This window comes from Physeter macrocephalus, unplaced genomic scaffold (genome assembly GCF_002837175.3).
Source record: "Physeter macrocephalus isolate SW-GA unplaced genomic scaffold, ASM283717v5 random_357, whole genome shotgun sequence".
Classification (NCBI taxonomy): Eukaryota; Metazoa; Chordata; class Mammalia; order Artiodactyla; family Physeteridae; genus Physeter; species Physeter macrocephalus.
Window position 1 is genome coordinate 37,908 of NW_021145654.1, and position 15,650 is coordinate 53,557.

The 15,650-nt window shown below is 48.4% G+C and overlaps 1 protein-coding gene and 1 pseudogene across 6 annotated transcripts in view; both read right to left on the reverse strand.

Moving 5' to 3' along the window:
• The window catches only part of ECM1 (extracellular matrix protein 1), a 33,524-nt gene that overhangs the window by 7,953 nt on the left and 9,921 nt on the right, over positions 1–15,650 (reverse strand). For 3 of the 6 annotated variants that reach the window (XM_055082921.1, XM_055082926.1, XM_055082923.1), the window contains one exon: positions 12,814–13,133. The exons of 1 other annotated variant lie outside the window; for it this stretch is intronic. In XM_055082921.1, coding sequence (XP_054938896.1) covers positions 12,987–13,133 — 147 coding nt within the window. In that variant the 3' untranslated portion in view covers positions 12,814–12,986. Of the gene's footprint in view, positions 1–1,198; positions 1,381–4,174; positions 5,292–12,813; positions 13,134–15,650 lie in introns of those variants that run through there. 2 more of the 6 variants (XM_055082924.1, XM_055082925.1) reach the window with 2 other exon arrangements.
• Positions 5,285–10,114, reverse strand: LOC102995739 (serine/threonine-protein phosphatase 6 regulatory subunit 2-like; annotated as a pseudogene).

Genomic DNA, 15,650 nt, shown 5'->3' on the forward strand with positions numbered 1-15,650 from the left:
GGGAAGATCCCACATGTCGCGGAGCGGCTGGGCCTGTGAGCCATGGCCGCTGAGCCTGCGCGTCCGGAGCCTGTGCTCCGCAACGGGAGAGGCCACAACGGTAAGAGGCCCACGTACCGCTAAAAAACAAACAAACAAACAAAAAAAACCAAAAAGTCATCTTAAAAGCATCAGAGAAATAAGGAGATTTGAAGAATTGCTGAATTGAGATGCTGAGATACTGAAGAGCATGAGAAAGTGAAGTGAAACCTGCCCTAAAGGCTGCTTATGCCTTGGGGTTCTTGTTTTGGAAAAGGCTGAGCTGCAATACTTGCAGCCTCAAGGGGATAGGGTGAAAATTTCAGACTTATGTGGTTCCAGATTGCTAGTGCCCTCAGGAACTGGCAAAATAAGTTCTGTTTAGTGGAGATGATATAATCTTGAGCCTCAAGGAATTTCTATAAATAATTTCTCAAAAACAATGTCCAGCACACAGATATAACCCAAGGGTATAAAACAGCATAAATAAGAACAATAGGGGGACATCCCTGGTTGTCCAGTGGTAAAGAATCCGCCTCACAATGCAGGGGACGTGGGTTCCATCCCTGGCTAGGGAACTAAGATTCCACATGCCGCGGGGCAACTAAGCCTGCGTGCCGCAACTATTGAGCTCACGCGCCTCAACTACAGCCCGTGTGCCGCAAACTACAGAGCCCACGCGCCACAATGCCTGGAACCTGTGCGCCACAACTAAAGAAGAGAAAACCCCGCATGCCATAACTAGAGAGAAGCCTGTGCGCCACAATGAAGAGCCCAAGCACTGCAACTAAGACCCGACACAGCCAAAAATAAATAAATAATAAATAAAATCTAAAAAAAAAAATAGAACAATAGGTACCATAGATAATAGAGAGGCAGATGCCACTATATCTTTCACTTCCTAGCCTCAGAAGTGACATACCATCACTTCTGCCATGCTTGATTGGTCACATAAACAACATGAGAGAGGGACTACACAAGGGTGTGAACACCAGTAGGCAAAGGTCAGTGGGGACCATCCTGGAGGCTGCCTGCCACAATCAAGAGCCACACAAGGTCAGGATGCCCTCAATCTCTGCTTCCCATCAGTGTTCTTTCGAAGTCTATCCAGGGGAGTAAAAAGAAAAAGAAATAAAAGACAAGGGGATTAGAAGGAAGAAACAAAACTATTGATACTCACAGTGGTTGTGATTGTGTGCATAGAAAATCCCAGACTCTACAGTTAAGGTGCATCTTCTTTCCCTCCCACAGTCACCTCTGGGATGCCAGCGCCTAAGACCACATCCTGCAGTTCACAAGCCAGTTCCACTGCCAGTTCCACTGAAGGGGAGTTAGAATCCACGGCAGATGTACAAGGTTGCCCTGAAAAAGTTGAAGCCAATCAAAAGAGACAGGAAAGGATAAATCTCCAGATTTAAAAAAAAAAAAAGTCTAAACAATATAAAAAATGAGGAAAAGCAAGAGAGAGTTAAATAAGAAAAAAAAAAAACCAAACCAAGAATGGTATGTAAAGAATACCTCAAAGAAAAGGGAGGAGGAGGAGGAAGAGAGGAAGACTTACTAGAGAAAACGAGGAGGGTTTTGGTGCAGCCTTGGGTGCACAGGAGATAGGAAGTCACATCTGGGACATTTTACATCAGGTTTATCAGTGGTCCTTGTATCGATACTAACCCTCAAAATAGTTTGTAAATGACTTTGTAAATGTATATTTTCAGTAGCCCTGGAAACATTAGGTTTTTTAGTAGCTAAAAACAAATTTTCAAGAGGGAGGAAATTCTACCTCACCTCATTATTTTTTACAAATTTAGATAAATGTAAATGCATGTGTGTGTGTTTTAAATGAGGCTGTTGATATTTCTGCACAACCATAAATTAGTGGCATATCAAATTAAGGGAGACTTATACCACCTTGAGTGCAAACTTAACATTCCATAGGCAGGGAAGGGGAGTAGTTTCTATAATGGATAAATAAATTTTGGTGAAATACAAAGCATAAATCAATGGCAATTTGGAATCATAATTATGTATTTAACATGTCTTAAGTATTTTAAATGGTCTATCTTCTATACTCATGTTTAAAAAAATAACTTTAGGGACTTCCTTGATGGTGCAATGGTTAAGAATCCACCTGTTAATGCAGGGGACACAGGTTCAAGCCCTGGTCCGGGAAGATCCCACATGCCACAGAGCAACTAAGCCCGTGTGCCACAACTATTGAGCCTGCGCTCTAGAGCCCACGTTCCACAACTACTGAAGCCCACGCTCTCTAGGGCCTGCATGCCACAGCTGCTGAGCCGGCGTGCTGCAACTACTGAAGCCCCTGTGCCTAGAGCCCGTGCTCCACAACGAGAAGCCACCGCAAAGAGAAGCCCGTGCGCCGCAACGAAGACCCAATGCAGCCAAAATAAATAAATTAATTAAAAATAAATTTTAAAAATAACTTTATTAAAGCCTATTCTGCATTTCATTTAATTCACCTTTTTCAAGTGTACAATTCAATGACATTTTATTTTATTTTATTTATTTATTTATTTATTTTTGCGGTATACAGGCCTCTCACTGTTGTGGCCTCTGCCGTTGCGGAGCGCAGGCTCCGGACGCGCAGGCTCAGCGGCCATGGCTCACGGGCCTAGCCGCTCCGCGGCATGTGGGATCTTCCCAGACCGGGGCACGAACCCATGTCCCCTGCATCGGCAGGCGGACTCTCAACCACTGCGCCACCAGGGAAGCCCTAGTGTGTTTTTTATTTCAGTTATTGCGTTCTTTAGCTCTGATTCATCCTTTTTTATATTTTCTAGTTCTTTGTTGAAGTTCTTACTGTGTTCTTCTATTATTCTCCCGAGTTCAGTGAGCATTTTATTACAATTGCTTTGAACTCTTTACCAGGTAAGTTATTTATCTCCATTTCATTAAGATATTTTCCTGGGGTTTTTTTTCATTTTGTTTGACTTTCTCTGTTTGTCTCTATGAAATTAGGTGAAACAGTTACCTATTCCATTCTTGAAGGTGTGTCCTTGTGTGGGAGCATCCCTATGCAGGCTGCATGTGCCCAGTGGCTTTGGTGGGAGAAATGAATCTGAAGTGAGTGCCAGCCATATCCTCTCCTGGGTTGCGCTGGCAGCCACTACCTTGGTGGGAGGTAGGGCTGGAGTCAGAGGCGCTAGAACCAGAGCCAGGTGATGGCTTTTTCCTTGGTACTCACATGTGCAAAGGCAATGATGGTCTCCACCTTAGAGGGGAGTAGTGCTGGAGCAGGAGGGGATGAAGCAGGAACCCAGTGCAGGCTGGGGTATGTGTTGAGGCCATCCTGGCAAGCTGGCCAGAGCACTAAACAGTTTTCAATCGGGGCCTCTGTGCTGGGACTGGAAGCAGTCAAGTCTGTGTGCATGCTCCTCAAGAGTGGACTTTCAGTTCCTTTACAGCCTTCTGGTAAACCTCACTGGTTTTCAAACCAGCTAAGGGAGCTTGTCTTCCCTGTGCTGGACCCCAGAACTGGGATGCCTAATATGGGGCTCAAAGCTTTTGCTCCTTAGGGAAGTTCCCTGAGCCTGTGATGTCCCCCTCATCTTCTGGATCACCCACTAGGGGTACGTGTCCTGACTAGATTGCTTCCCCTCCCCTCCTACTAGACTCTGTGTGGTTCTTTCTTTATAGCCTTGGTTGTAGAAGAGCCATTCTGCTAGTCTTCATGTTGTTCTCAGTGAGAGTTGCTGTATATGTAGTTGTAGCTTTGATGTGTTTGTGGGGAGAGGTGAGCTCCGGATTTTTGACTCTGCCATCTTGATCCTGCTTCTAGTTCTTTCTTAAAGCTTTTATGGTCAATCATCTCACCACCACTCTTTCTTTTGAGGTTCTTTTCCATTTTTATCTTGAACTTCAAACAGCACCATCCTTATTCCACACTTAGCAATTCTTGATTGAGTGTCTCTGCTGCCTAGGGAATGTTCCAGATGATAACATAGAAACAGACAATGCACAGCACAGACCCTCAGAGCAGCTTACGGTCCCAGACCGGGGCACGAACCCATGTCCCCTGCATCGGCAGGCGGACTCTCAACTACTGCACCACCAGGGAAGCCCTCAATGACATTTTAAAAAGTTTACCAAGTTGGGTAACCACCACCATAAATCAGTTTAAAAATATTTTCAGGAATTCCCTGGTGGTCCAGTGGTTAAGACTCTGTGCTTTCACTGCTGAGGGCCTGGGTTCAACCCCTGGTTGGGGAACTAAGATCCCACAAGCCGTGTGGTGTGGCCAAAAAAAATTTTTTTTTCATCACTCTAATCGGATCCCTCATGGCACATTTCCTCTTAATCCTGTTCTCCCTCTCCTACCCCAGGCAACCACTAATCTACTCTTTTGTCTCTATAGCTTTGCCTTCTCTGGGTAGTTCCTATACATAGAATCATACAATATGAGGTCTCTTGTGTTTGACTTCTTTCACTGAGCATGCTTTTTGATGTTCATCCATGCCATAACATGTATTTTGTTCCTTTTAATTGTTGAATTGTATTCCATTGTATGGACATACCAGATTTTATCTATCCATTCTCCAGCTGATGGACATTTAGGATGTTTCCAATTTGGTTTCCTTTTTGGCTATTATATTATGGAATAATATTGCTAGGAACATTTGTGTGCAAGTCCTTATGTGGATATATATGTTTTCATAGCTCTTGGGAAGACACCAAAGAGTGGAATTGCTGGGTCATATGATAAATATATTTCAACCTTTTGAGAAACTTCCAGTTTTCTGAAGTGACTGTACCATTTTTTATTCCCATCAGGAATGTCTAAGGCTTCCTGTTTTACCACAACCTTGCCAACATTTGTTTTTATCTGTCTTTTGTTTTGGTATTTGTTTTCTTTGGCCGACGCGCGGGCACGAGGGATCTTAGTTCCCCGACCAGGGATCAAACCCCCGCCCCCTGCAGTGGAAGCGCGGAATCTTAACCACTGGACCACCAGGGAAGTCCTTCTTTTTTTTTTTTTTTTTAAATGAATTTATTTATTTATTTTTGGCTGCGTTGGGTCTTCGTTGCTGCGCGTCGGCTTTCTCTAGCTGCGCCAAGCAGGGGTTACTCTTCGTTACGGTGCGCGGGCTTCTCATTGCGGTGGCTTCTCTTGTTGCAGAGCACGGGCTCTAGGCACAAGGGCTTCAGTAGTTGTGGCTTGCGGGCTCTAGAGCGCAGGCTCAGTAGTTGTGGCGCACGGGCTTAGTTGCTCCGCAGCATGTGGGATATTCCTGGACCAGGGATCGAACCAGTGTCCCCTGCAATGGCAGGCAGATTCTTAACCAATGCACCACCAGGGAAGTCTCTTTTTGATTATAGCCATTTTAATGGGTGTGAAATGGTACCTCATTGTGGTTCTGATTTGCATGTCCCTAATCACGAATGATATTGAGCATCTTGTCATATGCTTATTCACAATTTTTGTATCTTCCTATGTGAAATGTCTATTCAAATCTTTTGCCCATAGTTTGATTGGATTGTTTGTTTTCTTAATATTGAGGTGTAAGAGTTTGGCTATTCTCTTCTGGATATACACCATGCTGTTTTTTTTTTTTTTTTTAAATTATTATTTTTTTGGTGAGTTGTGAGATCTGGGTGCCCTGTCAGATTATCAGAACAGTAACATGAGATAACTCTGCACACCCCCAGGACAGCTCGTCCCTACCCTCCACGGCAGCTGCAGGGTTAGCCCCCCACCCCCTGGCACTGCTGGGCCCTCCGCACCCCGTCCTGCAGCCCGTGGCCAGCTCCTGCCAGGCACCCCCACTGCCCACTGCAGCCGGAAGCCTGGGACACCCTGCCAGGCTGTGGGGGGATCGTTTTATTTTTAAGTCAGTCAAGTTTGCAGCCTGGCTCAAGGCCAGCTCCCAGGGTCACCAGGCAGCTAAAACCCTGTCTGGCCAGCGCAGCTCCAGACCCACATTTGTCCCCAGAGCCTCGGAGACCCTCTCCTGCGCTGGATAAAAAGTGCAAACATGTGGCTCTATCTGCATTTGTTAAATAATGGATAAAAACAAGCTCAGAGCCTGTGGCACCCAGCCCAGCCCTCGGTCCTCGCGGTGTCTGGAGTCACGGCCCCCGCAGGCAGAGCCCCCATCTGAGGCCTTATTGCCGTGCGTGGGGCTGGACCCTCGAGGCCCACCCGGAGTCAGGCAGGAGAAATGCAGGCTGGGCTGTCCGACTGGTTCCAACTGCCAGCTTTACTAATGCAGCATTTATTTTTAAATTAAATTAAATTTAATTTAAAGACACGAACTGCGTCACCAGGTAGTTTTCTTGGCTGGGGTGCCAAAGCTGGGTGGCAGCAGCAGCATCACACGAGGCCATTTAAGGCAGCTCCTGCGGGCGGCGGCCCGTCAGTTTGCCTGTCCTTTGTCACCGTCCCTAGGGCGGCCGCCGTGGAGACAGCTGGGCCAGCTGGGGCTGCAGTGGTGACGGCCACGGCCAGCACAGGAGAGACTGCCAGCGTGGCCAGGGAGGGGCCGGCGTTGCTCGGTACTGTGGTGGCCGCCATGGCAGCCTCGGGAAGGACGGCCACGACCGGGGCAGAGGTCACTTCCACAGGCGCAAGGGAGGCCAGGTCTGGAGGTGTGCTGGCGGCGCACTCAGCCCACTCTGTGGGCCAAACGGGCCCAGGGCCCTTCCCTGGACACCTCACAGGCCACGTCTGTCCACAACACTCCCGCCCACACCTGGGGACTGACACGGGCAGCGGGGGGCAGCCTCCCGACCGGGACGCACACTAACAGCCTCCGAGGCAACAGCCGCCATCTGCTTGTCCTCACGGCTCTTGGAGGCCACCAGGGGCACCCTTCTGGTAACACCTGCGTTCCAGGAACCCGGAGTGGCCGGGCCAAGGGTTCTCTCTGGGCCCTGGTTCAGGCCACCCTGGGCATCGCCATGACATCTGTCCACCGGGGAGCTGCACCTGGGCCCCGACTCAGAGCAGAAGAAAGGCTGGAAGCCAGCGAACTTGGCCCAGCCTTTCTTCTCTGGAGCCAAGGCACTGGGGGAGCCGGCTGCCCCCACACTGGAACCCACGCCCATCGCCACTGCCGGGGCCGGGCCCGAGGCCATGGAATTCTCCGGCTCATCAAACACCGTCCATGGGGCACCTGCTTCTGAGCCACCCTCAACACGAGGACCTTCCTTCTGGGCGGCAGCCCTAGGGGCACCCGCCCGAGCCGTGTCCCCGTCTGCTCCCGAGCTCTCCTCCCTGCCCTGGCCTTGGCGCTCCGGGCCGTCCTTCCGGCAGCCCTCTGAAGCATGAGGGCCCCCGAACCTGGCTCTGGTCACTTGGGCCACACGATGTGCCTCCTTGTCCTCCCAGAGGTCGTCGTCCTTGTCGAAGTGCTGGATGTGGTCACTGCAGCAGGCCTCAAACAGAGCAGCACCGGGGCTGCCGACGCTGAAGTTGATCTCCACGAGCCTGTCAAATGGGGCGTTGACGCTGTTGTCCTGCTCAGCAAACTCCTCGTTGCTGAAGCCAAACTGGTCCACGAAGGTGGCCGTCATCTGCTGGACCTGGTACTCGGAGAAAGCCTGCTGAAGGGACAGCTCATTAGGGAAAACACCCTCCACGTCCTCTTCCTCACTTGAGGGGTGAAGATGGTGGGTGCTAACCAGGTCCACCGCGTTCCTGTCGTTGGCCTCCGTCAGCGACTCCTCCACAAAGCTCTCCCAGAGCCCGCGGCAGTCCCAGGGGAGCCCTCGGATGACCTCACTGAGCTGGGTCTGCATGGGGCCCCCCTCCAGGTTCTGCACCAGCGTGCTGCCGATCGGGTGAGGTGTCCCATGTTCCCATGCCTCATGCCACCCGCTGCCTGTGTATGGTCACTGGCTTCCCAGGCCTCCAGGATCCTCTGGACCAGGCAACACTTCTGGAACAGGTGGGCCACCATCGTGCTCTTGGGGAGGCTGGCGGCAGGCTGGGGGGTCTCTGGGTCCCCGATGGAGGGTGGAGTCTCCAGCCCGTCCTCAGGTCCACTGGCCACAGCCCTGTCCCCCCCGGCAGCATGGGACAGTATGACGGCCATGCACAGCTCCACTTGGAAGTGCAGGAAGTTATTCCAGGAGTACTTAACAAACAGGTCCAGCAGTAAGCCCATGGTGTTGAGCCGGCAGAGCTCCTGGTTGATGCTGGGCATGTCTGTGTGCAGCGGAGCGGCCACGAGGTGGGCTCCGTGTGGGCGGGCTTTACCCAGGGGCTCCTCCAGCACGCTGATGGTGGTCAGGATCGCTGTTTCCTTTGGCGGGCTGAGCAGAAGCTGGTGGAAGTCCTTTAGTCATGGCTCGATGCCACGCAGCACGCTGGAGCTGATGGCACACAGCCTGTCCAGTCCCTGGGAGCAGGAGTCCAGCAAGCCCTCCATCCCTGCCCTCCTGGGCTCAAGCAAGGTCAGTAACACCTGGGTCCCACTGACGAGGCAGAGCTCAGTCTGGGCTCCGTCAAACATGTTCTTCAGCAGCTGCTCCATGCAGTCCTGCGACTCCAGCACCGTGAGGAGGGGGTCTGGCTCCGGAGCCTCCTGCAGCTGGCTGCCCTGCTCCCTGCCCAGCCTGACTATGTCGCAGAGCGTCTGAGAGGCGCTAGACTGCCTATCTTCGTCCTGACTCACATGGATCAATTCCACGAGTCTCTGGATGATCTTCTTTTCATTAAGCCAGTGCAGGACCTCCTGCCGGAGCCCGGCAGGCTCTACGCAGCTGACCAGGTGCAGCAGCAGGTCCATGAGGGCCGAGGTGCCGATGTGCTTCAATACCAGGCTGAGGAACTTGTCCTTCTTCCTCAAGAACACAATCACCTATTCAGTTCTTCTTGCAATGAGACTGCAATGGTCTTGCTGAAAAAACTAGCGAGGAGAGGACTGAGGGGCGGTTCACGGTTCAAGAAGTCGTAAAGAAGGTTGAGCAAAGTCTCGTCCCCTGCCAGCCGGTCGTTGATCTGCGGCAAGTCACACGTCAGCAGCTCACAGGCTATATTTGGGTACTTGAAGTGGACCTTCTCTTCCATGTCCAGGGCCGGGTCCTGTGTGACGAGGCTCACCAACTCCTCCATGCTCTGCTGCCTGCACAGAAGTCCAGCAGCTTCCGGTTCTGGGCCTTGCACTCCTACAAGATGTCATCTTCGTTCATTAATTCTTGCAGTGTCAGTCACGTCCTCCTTATACAGCAGCTTGTCGACGTGGGATGTGGTGTTCAAGTCAAACTTCCAGAACATGGTGATGGCCACAAAGCAGTGTATTTGGGGAGAAGCTTTGAGAACAAGTTGAGGAGTGGCTGTCCTTCTATGAGACTGGAGAGATTCCACGAAACAATCTGCACGTCATGAAGGAGGTGTTCAGTCAGGGGAAGCAGCTGCCGAGATTACTAGGAAGCAGCATCTTCTAGACTCTTATCCAACAGCCAAATGAGAGGAACTTCAAGTTCTGCCTCTTCTTTTACTTTTTCTGGTTAGTATAACCATCAGACAGAAGGCAGCTTCCAAAGAGAAATGTTGTCCATGTGATCATGCAGCTCCATGAACAGAGCCCTGTAAACTGGGGACAAGGAGCACCCTCCGCATAGAGCTGCTGTGAGGATGAACTGAGCTACCCGATGAGAGGCCAGAACAGGAGCTGGCACACTTTCTCCTCAGAGGTCCTGACTTCTGTGGAAACTCCTTGTTTAAATTTTGTATTTAGGCAAAATATAAAAACATTTGGGATTTTCTCTTGGAGTATATGAAACTTTAAGAAAACTTTTTTCATTCAGTAGATTTATAATCTCTTCATCTGCCCCGCGGGCCGGGCGTCGCGGCGGCTCCTCGGAGGCCCGGGTGAAGGCCAGGGCGCGGGCGAGGCGAAGCCCAAGCCCGGGTGGCCTGCGGTGGGCCGCGCGCACATGGGCCCGGCCGGGAGATGCGCCCACGGACACGGCGCCCGTAGACTCAGTGCGGCGGGCCGGTGGCTCGGGACCGGCGGCTCGGGACCGGCGGCTCGGGACCGGCGGCTCGGGACCTGCTTGGGCCGTGGGCGGCGCTCTGGTCGCTCCAAAATGGCGGCGGCGGGGGCCGGGCGCGCCCATGCTGTTATTAAGTAGAATTGCCTCTTACACACAACTATACTATGGTCTTGGATCTCCCTCTCAGAATCATGTGCTATCCTCGACATCTTTGGTAGTGTAGTCTAGTTTTTCCTAATAACTTTGATATGTGCTATGAAAGCCTAGAAATTTTTATTGAATATATGGTGTGTATAATATTAAAATTAAAAATAATTTTAGAAGCACATTGTCTTTATTAGTTTCCTATGGCTGTTGTTACAAATTACCACAAATTTAGTGGCTTACAACAGAAAGTTATTCTCTTACAGTTCCAGAGGCCAGAATTCCAGAAGTCTGGAAGCCAGAGTCTTATAGAGCTAAAATCAAGGTGTTAGCAAGGCTCCTGAAGCAGTCTTTTGGAGGTCCCAGGAAAGAATATTTTGCTTTTTTCTTCCAGTTTCTGGTAGCTGCCTACATGAATCACTCCAATCTCTGCTTCCATAGTTGAATTCCTTCTCTTTTGTTGTCATATCTCACTCTGCCTCCTTCTTATGAGGACCTTTGTAATTACATGTAGGGTCTAACCAGATAATCCAAGATAATCACCCCATCTAAAGGTCCATACCCTAAGTCACATCTGCAAAGTCCTTTTGCAGTAACATTCACAGGTTCCAGAGATTAGGACCTGGATATTTTTGGGGGCCACTTGTCAGCCCCCCGCCGGATGTTGTCCAATAGAAATATAATATAGTGTGTGGGACTTCCCTGGTGATCCAGTGGTTAATACTCCACGCTCCCAATGCAGGGGGCACAGGTTAAATCCCTGGTCGGGGAACTAAGATCCCACATGCCACACTGTGTGGCCAAAAGTTAAAAATAAATAAATAAATAAAAAGAAATATAGTGTGAGACAAGCCACGTATGTAATTTTAAATTTTTTAGTAGTCACATTAAGAAAAAGTAAAATGAGACAGGTAAAATTAATTTAAATAATATATTCATTTAACCCAATATACCCAAAAGATCATGTCAACATGTAATCAAAAGAAAAACTATTAGTGAGATATCTTGCATTATTTTTTTCATGCTGAGTCTTTGAAATCTGGTGTTTTTTTACACCAGGACATTGCACTTCAGGCTAGCCACATTTCCAGTGCTTGAGACCCACGAGTGACTGGCAGCTACTGTACTGGACAGCATGGCCAACTACTAAACCAGAAAGTCACTGTAATAACTGTTCAGAAAACACTTAAAACGTGGCTCTTCTATTTTCAATACTTACATAAAAGAATCTGTACAAATTTGTGACTGATCATTAAACAGCAGTCAAGACACTCTTAAAAAAGAACAAAGTGGGAGGGACTTGCCCTATAGATATCAAAATTTGTTATAAAGCTACAGACTGTGTAGTATTGTGCAAAGATGAACAAATAATAGAACAGAGGGTCCAGAAAGAAACCCATGCACATATGGACACTTGATTTATGACAAATGTGGCTCTGCAGAGCAGGGGGGAAACAGCAGTCTTTTCAACAAATGGTGCTGGGATAACAATCTCCAAATGGAATAAAATATGAATCATGACCCCAGTATAAAAAAACATCATCTCCTGGTGGATACTAGTCTTAAATGAGATAGGCCAAACAATAATACTTTTCAGAAGATAGAATAAGAGAGGATTGGGGCTTGGTGGTGCAGTGGTTAGGAATCCGCCTGCCAATGCAGGGAACATGGGTTCGATCCCTGGTCTGGGAAGATCCCACATGCCACGGAGCAACTAAGCCCGTGCACCGCAACTACTGAGTCTGCACTCTAGAGCCCGCGTGCCACAACTACTGAAGCCCCTGCGCCTAGAGGCCGTGATCTGCAACAACAGAAGCCACCGCAATGAGAAGTCCATGCACCACAGCGAAGGGTAGCCCCCGCTCGCCGCAACTAGAGAAAGCCCACGCGCAGCAACGGAAACCCAATGCAGCCAAAAATAAATAAATAAAAAATAAAATAAAAGAATAAGAGAGGATCTTTGTGATCTGAGGGTAGAAGATTTTTAAAAACGGATAAAGCACTAAACATATTAACAATTACATTAAATTTAAGAACATCTTTTCATCAAAGACACTATTAAGAGAGTGAACAAATTTCCAACATATTACATGCCAAAGAGTTAATATCCAGAATAAAGAACTACAAACCAATAAGGAAAAGTCTAATAGAAAAATATGAGAGAGACTTGAGCAGGCATCTGACAGAGGATATCCAAATGGCCAATCAACATATAAAAGCGTGTTCAACCTCATTTAGAGTCATGGGATGCAGATTATACCTGCACTGAGATATCAACATAAATTCATCAGAATGGCTAAACAGACAGACAACCTTAAGAGTTGGTGAGGATATGGAACAAGGGGAACACTCATACCCTGTTGGTGGGAGTAAAAATTAGTACAACCACCGTGGCATTATCTAGTCAGGTCAAACAGCTTCTATGACCCAGCAATTCAACTCCTAGCTGTATATTCAACAAAAATGCATACAATATGCACCATTTTTATAGTAGCATATTTGAAATAGCCTAAAACTGGAAGCAATCCAAATATCCTTCAACAGTAGAATGGGTAAGTTGTGGTATATTTCTAAAATGGAAATCTATATGAAAATGAATAAACTACAGGTATATGAAATAACATGAATGCATGCTTTATTTTTATTTATTTTTTTAAAATTATTTATTTTATTTATTTATTTTTGGCTGTGTTGGGTCTTCGTTGCTGCGCGTGGCCTTTCTCTAGTTGCGGCAAGCGGGGGCTACTCTTCGTTGCACTGCGCAGGCTACTCATTGCAGTGGTTTCTCTCGTTGTGGAGCATGGGCTCTAGGCGCGTGGGCTTCAGTAGTTGCGGCACGTGGGCTCAGTAGTTGTGGCTCACGGGCTCTAGAGCACAGGCTCAGTAGTTGTGATGCTCGGGCTTAGCTGCTCCGCGACATGTGGGATCTTCCCGGACCGGGGATCAAACCCGTGTACCCTGCATTGGCAGGCGATTCTCAACCACTGCGCCACCAGGGAAGCCCCGAATGCATGCTTTAAAAGCCAGACATAACAAAGAATATATTCTTTTCCGTTCCATTCTCATAAAATTCAAAGATGGGCAAAATTAAATGATTGTGCATTATTCACAATAGCCAAAAGATGGAAACAACTGAAGTGTCCATCAACAGATGAATGGGGGATTTCCCTGGTGGGGCAGTGGTTAAGAATCCGCCTGCCAATGCAGGAGACGTGGGTTCAAGCCCTGGCCCGGGAAGATCCCACATGCTGCGGAGCAATTAAGCCCGTGCGCCACAACTACTGAGCCTGCGTTCTAGAGCCCGCCAGCCACAGCTACTGAGCTCATGTGCTGCAACTACTGAAGGCCGTGCGCCTAGAGCCCGTGCACCGCAACGAAGAGTAGTCCCTGCTCGCCACAACTAGAGAAAGCCCGTGCACAGCAACGAAGACCCAGTGCAGCCAAAAAAAGAAGTACCTACAAATATTGTACACGAGATTCCTAGAATAGGCAAGTTCATAGAGACAGAAAGTGGATTAGAAGTTACCAGGGGGACTTCCCTGGTGGTGCACTGGTTAAGAATCCGCCTGCCGGGCTTCCCTGGTGGCGCAGTGGTTGAGAGTCCGCCTGCCGATGCAGGGGACACGGGTTCGTGCCCTGGTCCGGGCAGATCCCACATGTGGCGGAGCGGCTAGGCCCATGAGCCATGGCCGCTGAGCCTGCGCGTCCGGAGCTTGTGCTCCACGATGGGACAGGCCACAACAGTGAGAGGCCCGCGTACCGCAAAAAAAAAAAGAATCCACCTGCCAACGCAGGTGACATGGGTTCGAGCCCTGGTCCGGGAAGATCCCACGTGCCGCGGAGCAACTAAGCCCGTGCACCACAACTACTGAGCCTGCGCTCTAGAGCCCGTGAGCCACAACTACTGAGCCTGCACACCACAACTACTGAGCCTGCACACCACAACTACTGAAGCCTGCACACCTAGAGCCCGTGCTCCACAACAAGAGAAGTCACCGCAATGAGAAGCCCGTGCTTTGCAATGAAGAGTAGCCTCTGCTCACCGCAACTAGAGAAAGCCTGCGCACAGCAATGAAGACCCAATGCAGGGGGCTTCCCTGGTGGAGCAGTGGTTGAGAATCTGCCTGCCAATGCAGGGGACACGGGTTTGAGCCCTGGTCTGGGAAGATCCCACATGCCGCGGAGCAACTAGGCCCATGAGCCACAACTACTGAGCCTGCGCGTCTGGAGCTTGTGCTCCGCAACAAGAGAGGCCGCGATAGTGAGAGGCCCGTGCACCGCGATGAAGAGTGGCCCCCGCTTGCCACAACTAGAGAAAGCCCTCACACAGAAACGAAGACCCAACACAGCCAAAAATAAATAAAATTAATTAAATTAAAAAAAAAAAGACCCAACACAGCCACAAATTAATTAATTAATTAAAAAAAAAAAAGTTACCAGGGGCTGCGAAGAGGTGGAAAAGGGGCCTAATTGCTTAATGGTTATAGAGTTTCTATTTGGGGTGACAAAAATGTTTTGGAAATTATATAGTAGTGATGTTTGCACAACATTGTGAATGTAATTAATGGCACTGAATTGTACACTCAAAAATGGTTAAAATGACAAATTTTATGTTCTATATATTTTACCACAATCTTAAAAAGTTAATAATGGAATATATTGAAAACCATTGCATTATAAACTTTAAATGGGTGAATTGTATGGTATGTGAATTATATCCCAGTAAAGGTTTTTTGAAAACCTAAATGATTGTTTTTAGGATTCATATTTAGGTGGTAAAACAATAAAGAAAAAGCAAGTAAATGGTTACGATAAATATCAGGACAGTAGGACAGTGGTTACTTTGTGAGTGTTGAAGGAGTCTATGACCAGCAAGCAGTATTATGGGGGATTTCTGGGGTGAAGGCAATGTCCTTTTTCTTGAACTGGGTTGTTGTTGCAGGAGGGTTTCATTTTATAATAATCCATTGACATATACATTTATGTTTAGTGCATTTTAAATATGTGGATTATTTTTCACAATGTTTTTTTTCTAAATTTAAAATTCAGCAAGGGGACTTCCCTGGCAGTCCAGCAGTTAAGACTCTGTGCTTCCAATGCAGGGGACACAAGTCTGATCCCTGGTCGGGGATCCCACATGCTGCGCGGCCAAAAAATAAAAATAAATTTAAAAGTTTAAAATAATAAAATTTAGCAAGAACAAAGTGTTGGGGGGTTGAGGTGGATGGTTCGTTGAGTAGATAAGAAGTGTTTGTTAACCATTTGAGCAGAGGGGGTAAGAGAGTTCTATGAGGACAGAGCAGCATGGGAAAGTCCCTGAAGCACAAAAGAGTATGGTGAACCTGAGGAACAGGAAGCCCAATTCTGACAGGGCTTAGAGAACAAGAGGAAAGAGGTGTGTGTGACATGAAGTCCAGAGACTGGGCAGAGGCCAGATGGCAGAAGGCTGGGGCAGCCATATGGAGGTGTTTTAAACCTTGTCCTAAGGGACCAGTGGGATGTCATTGAGGGGTTTTAAAGCAGCAAAGTGA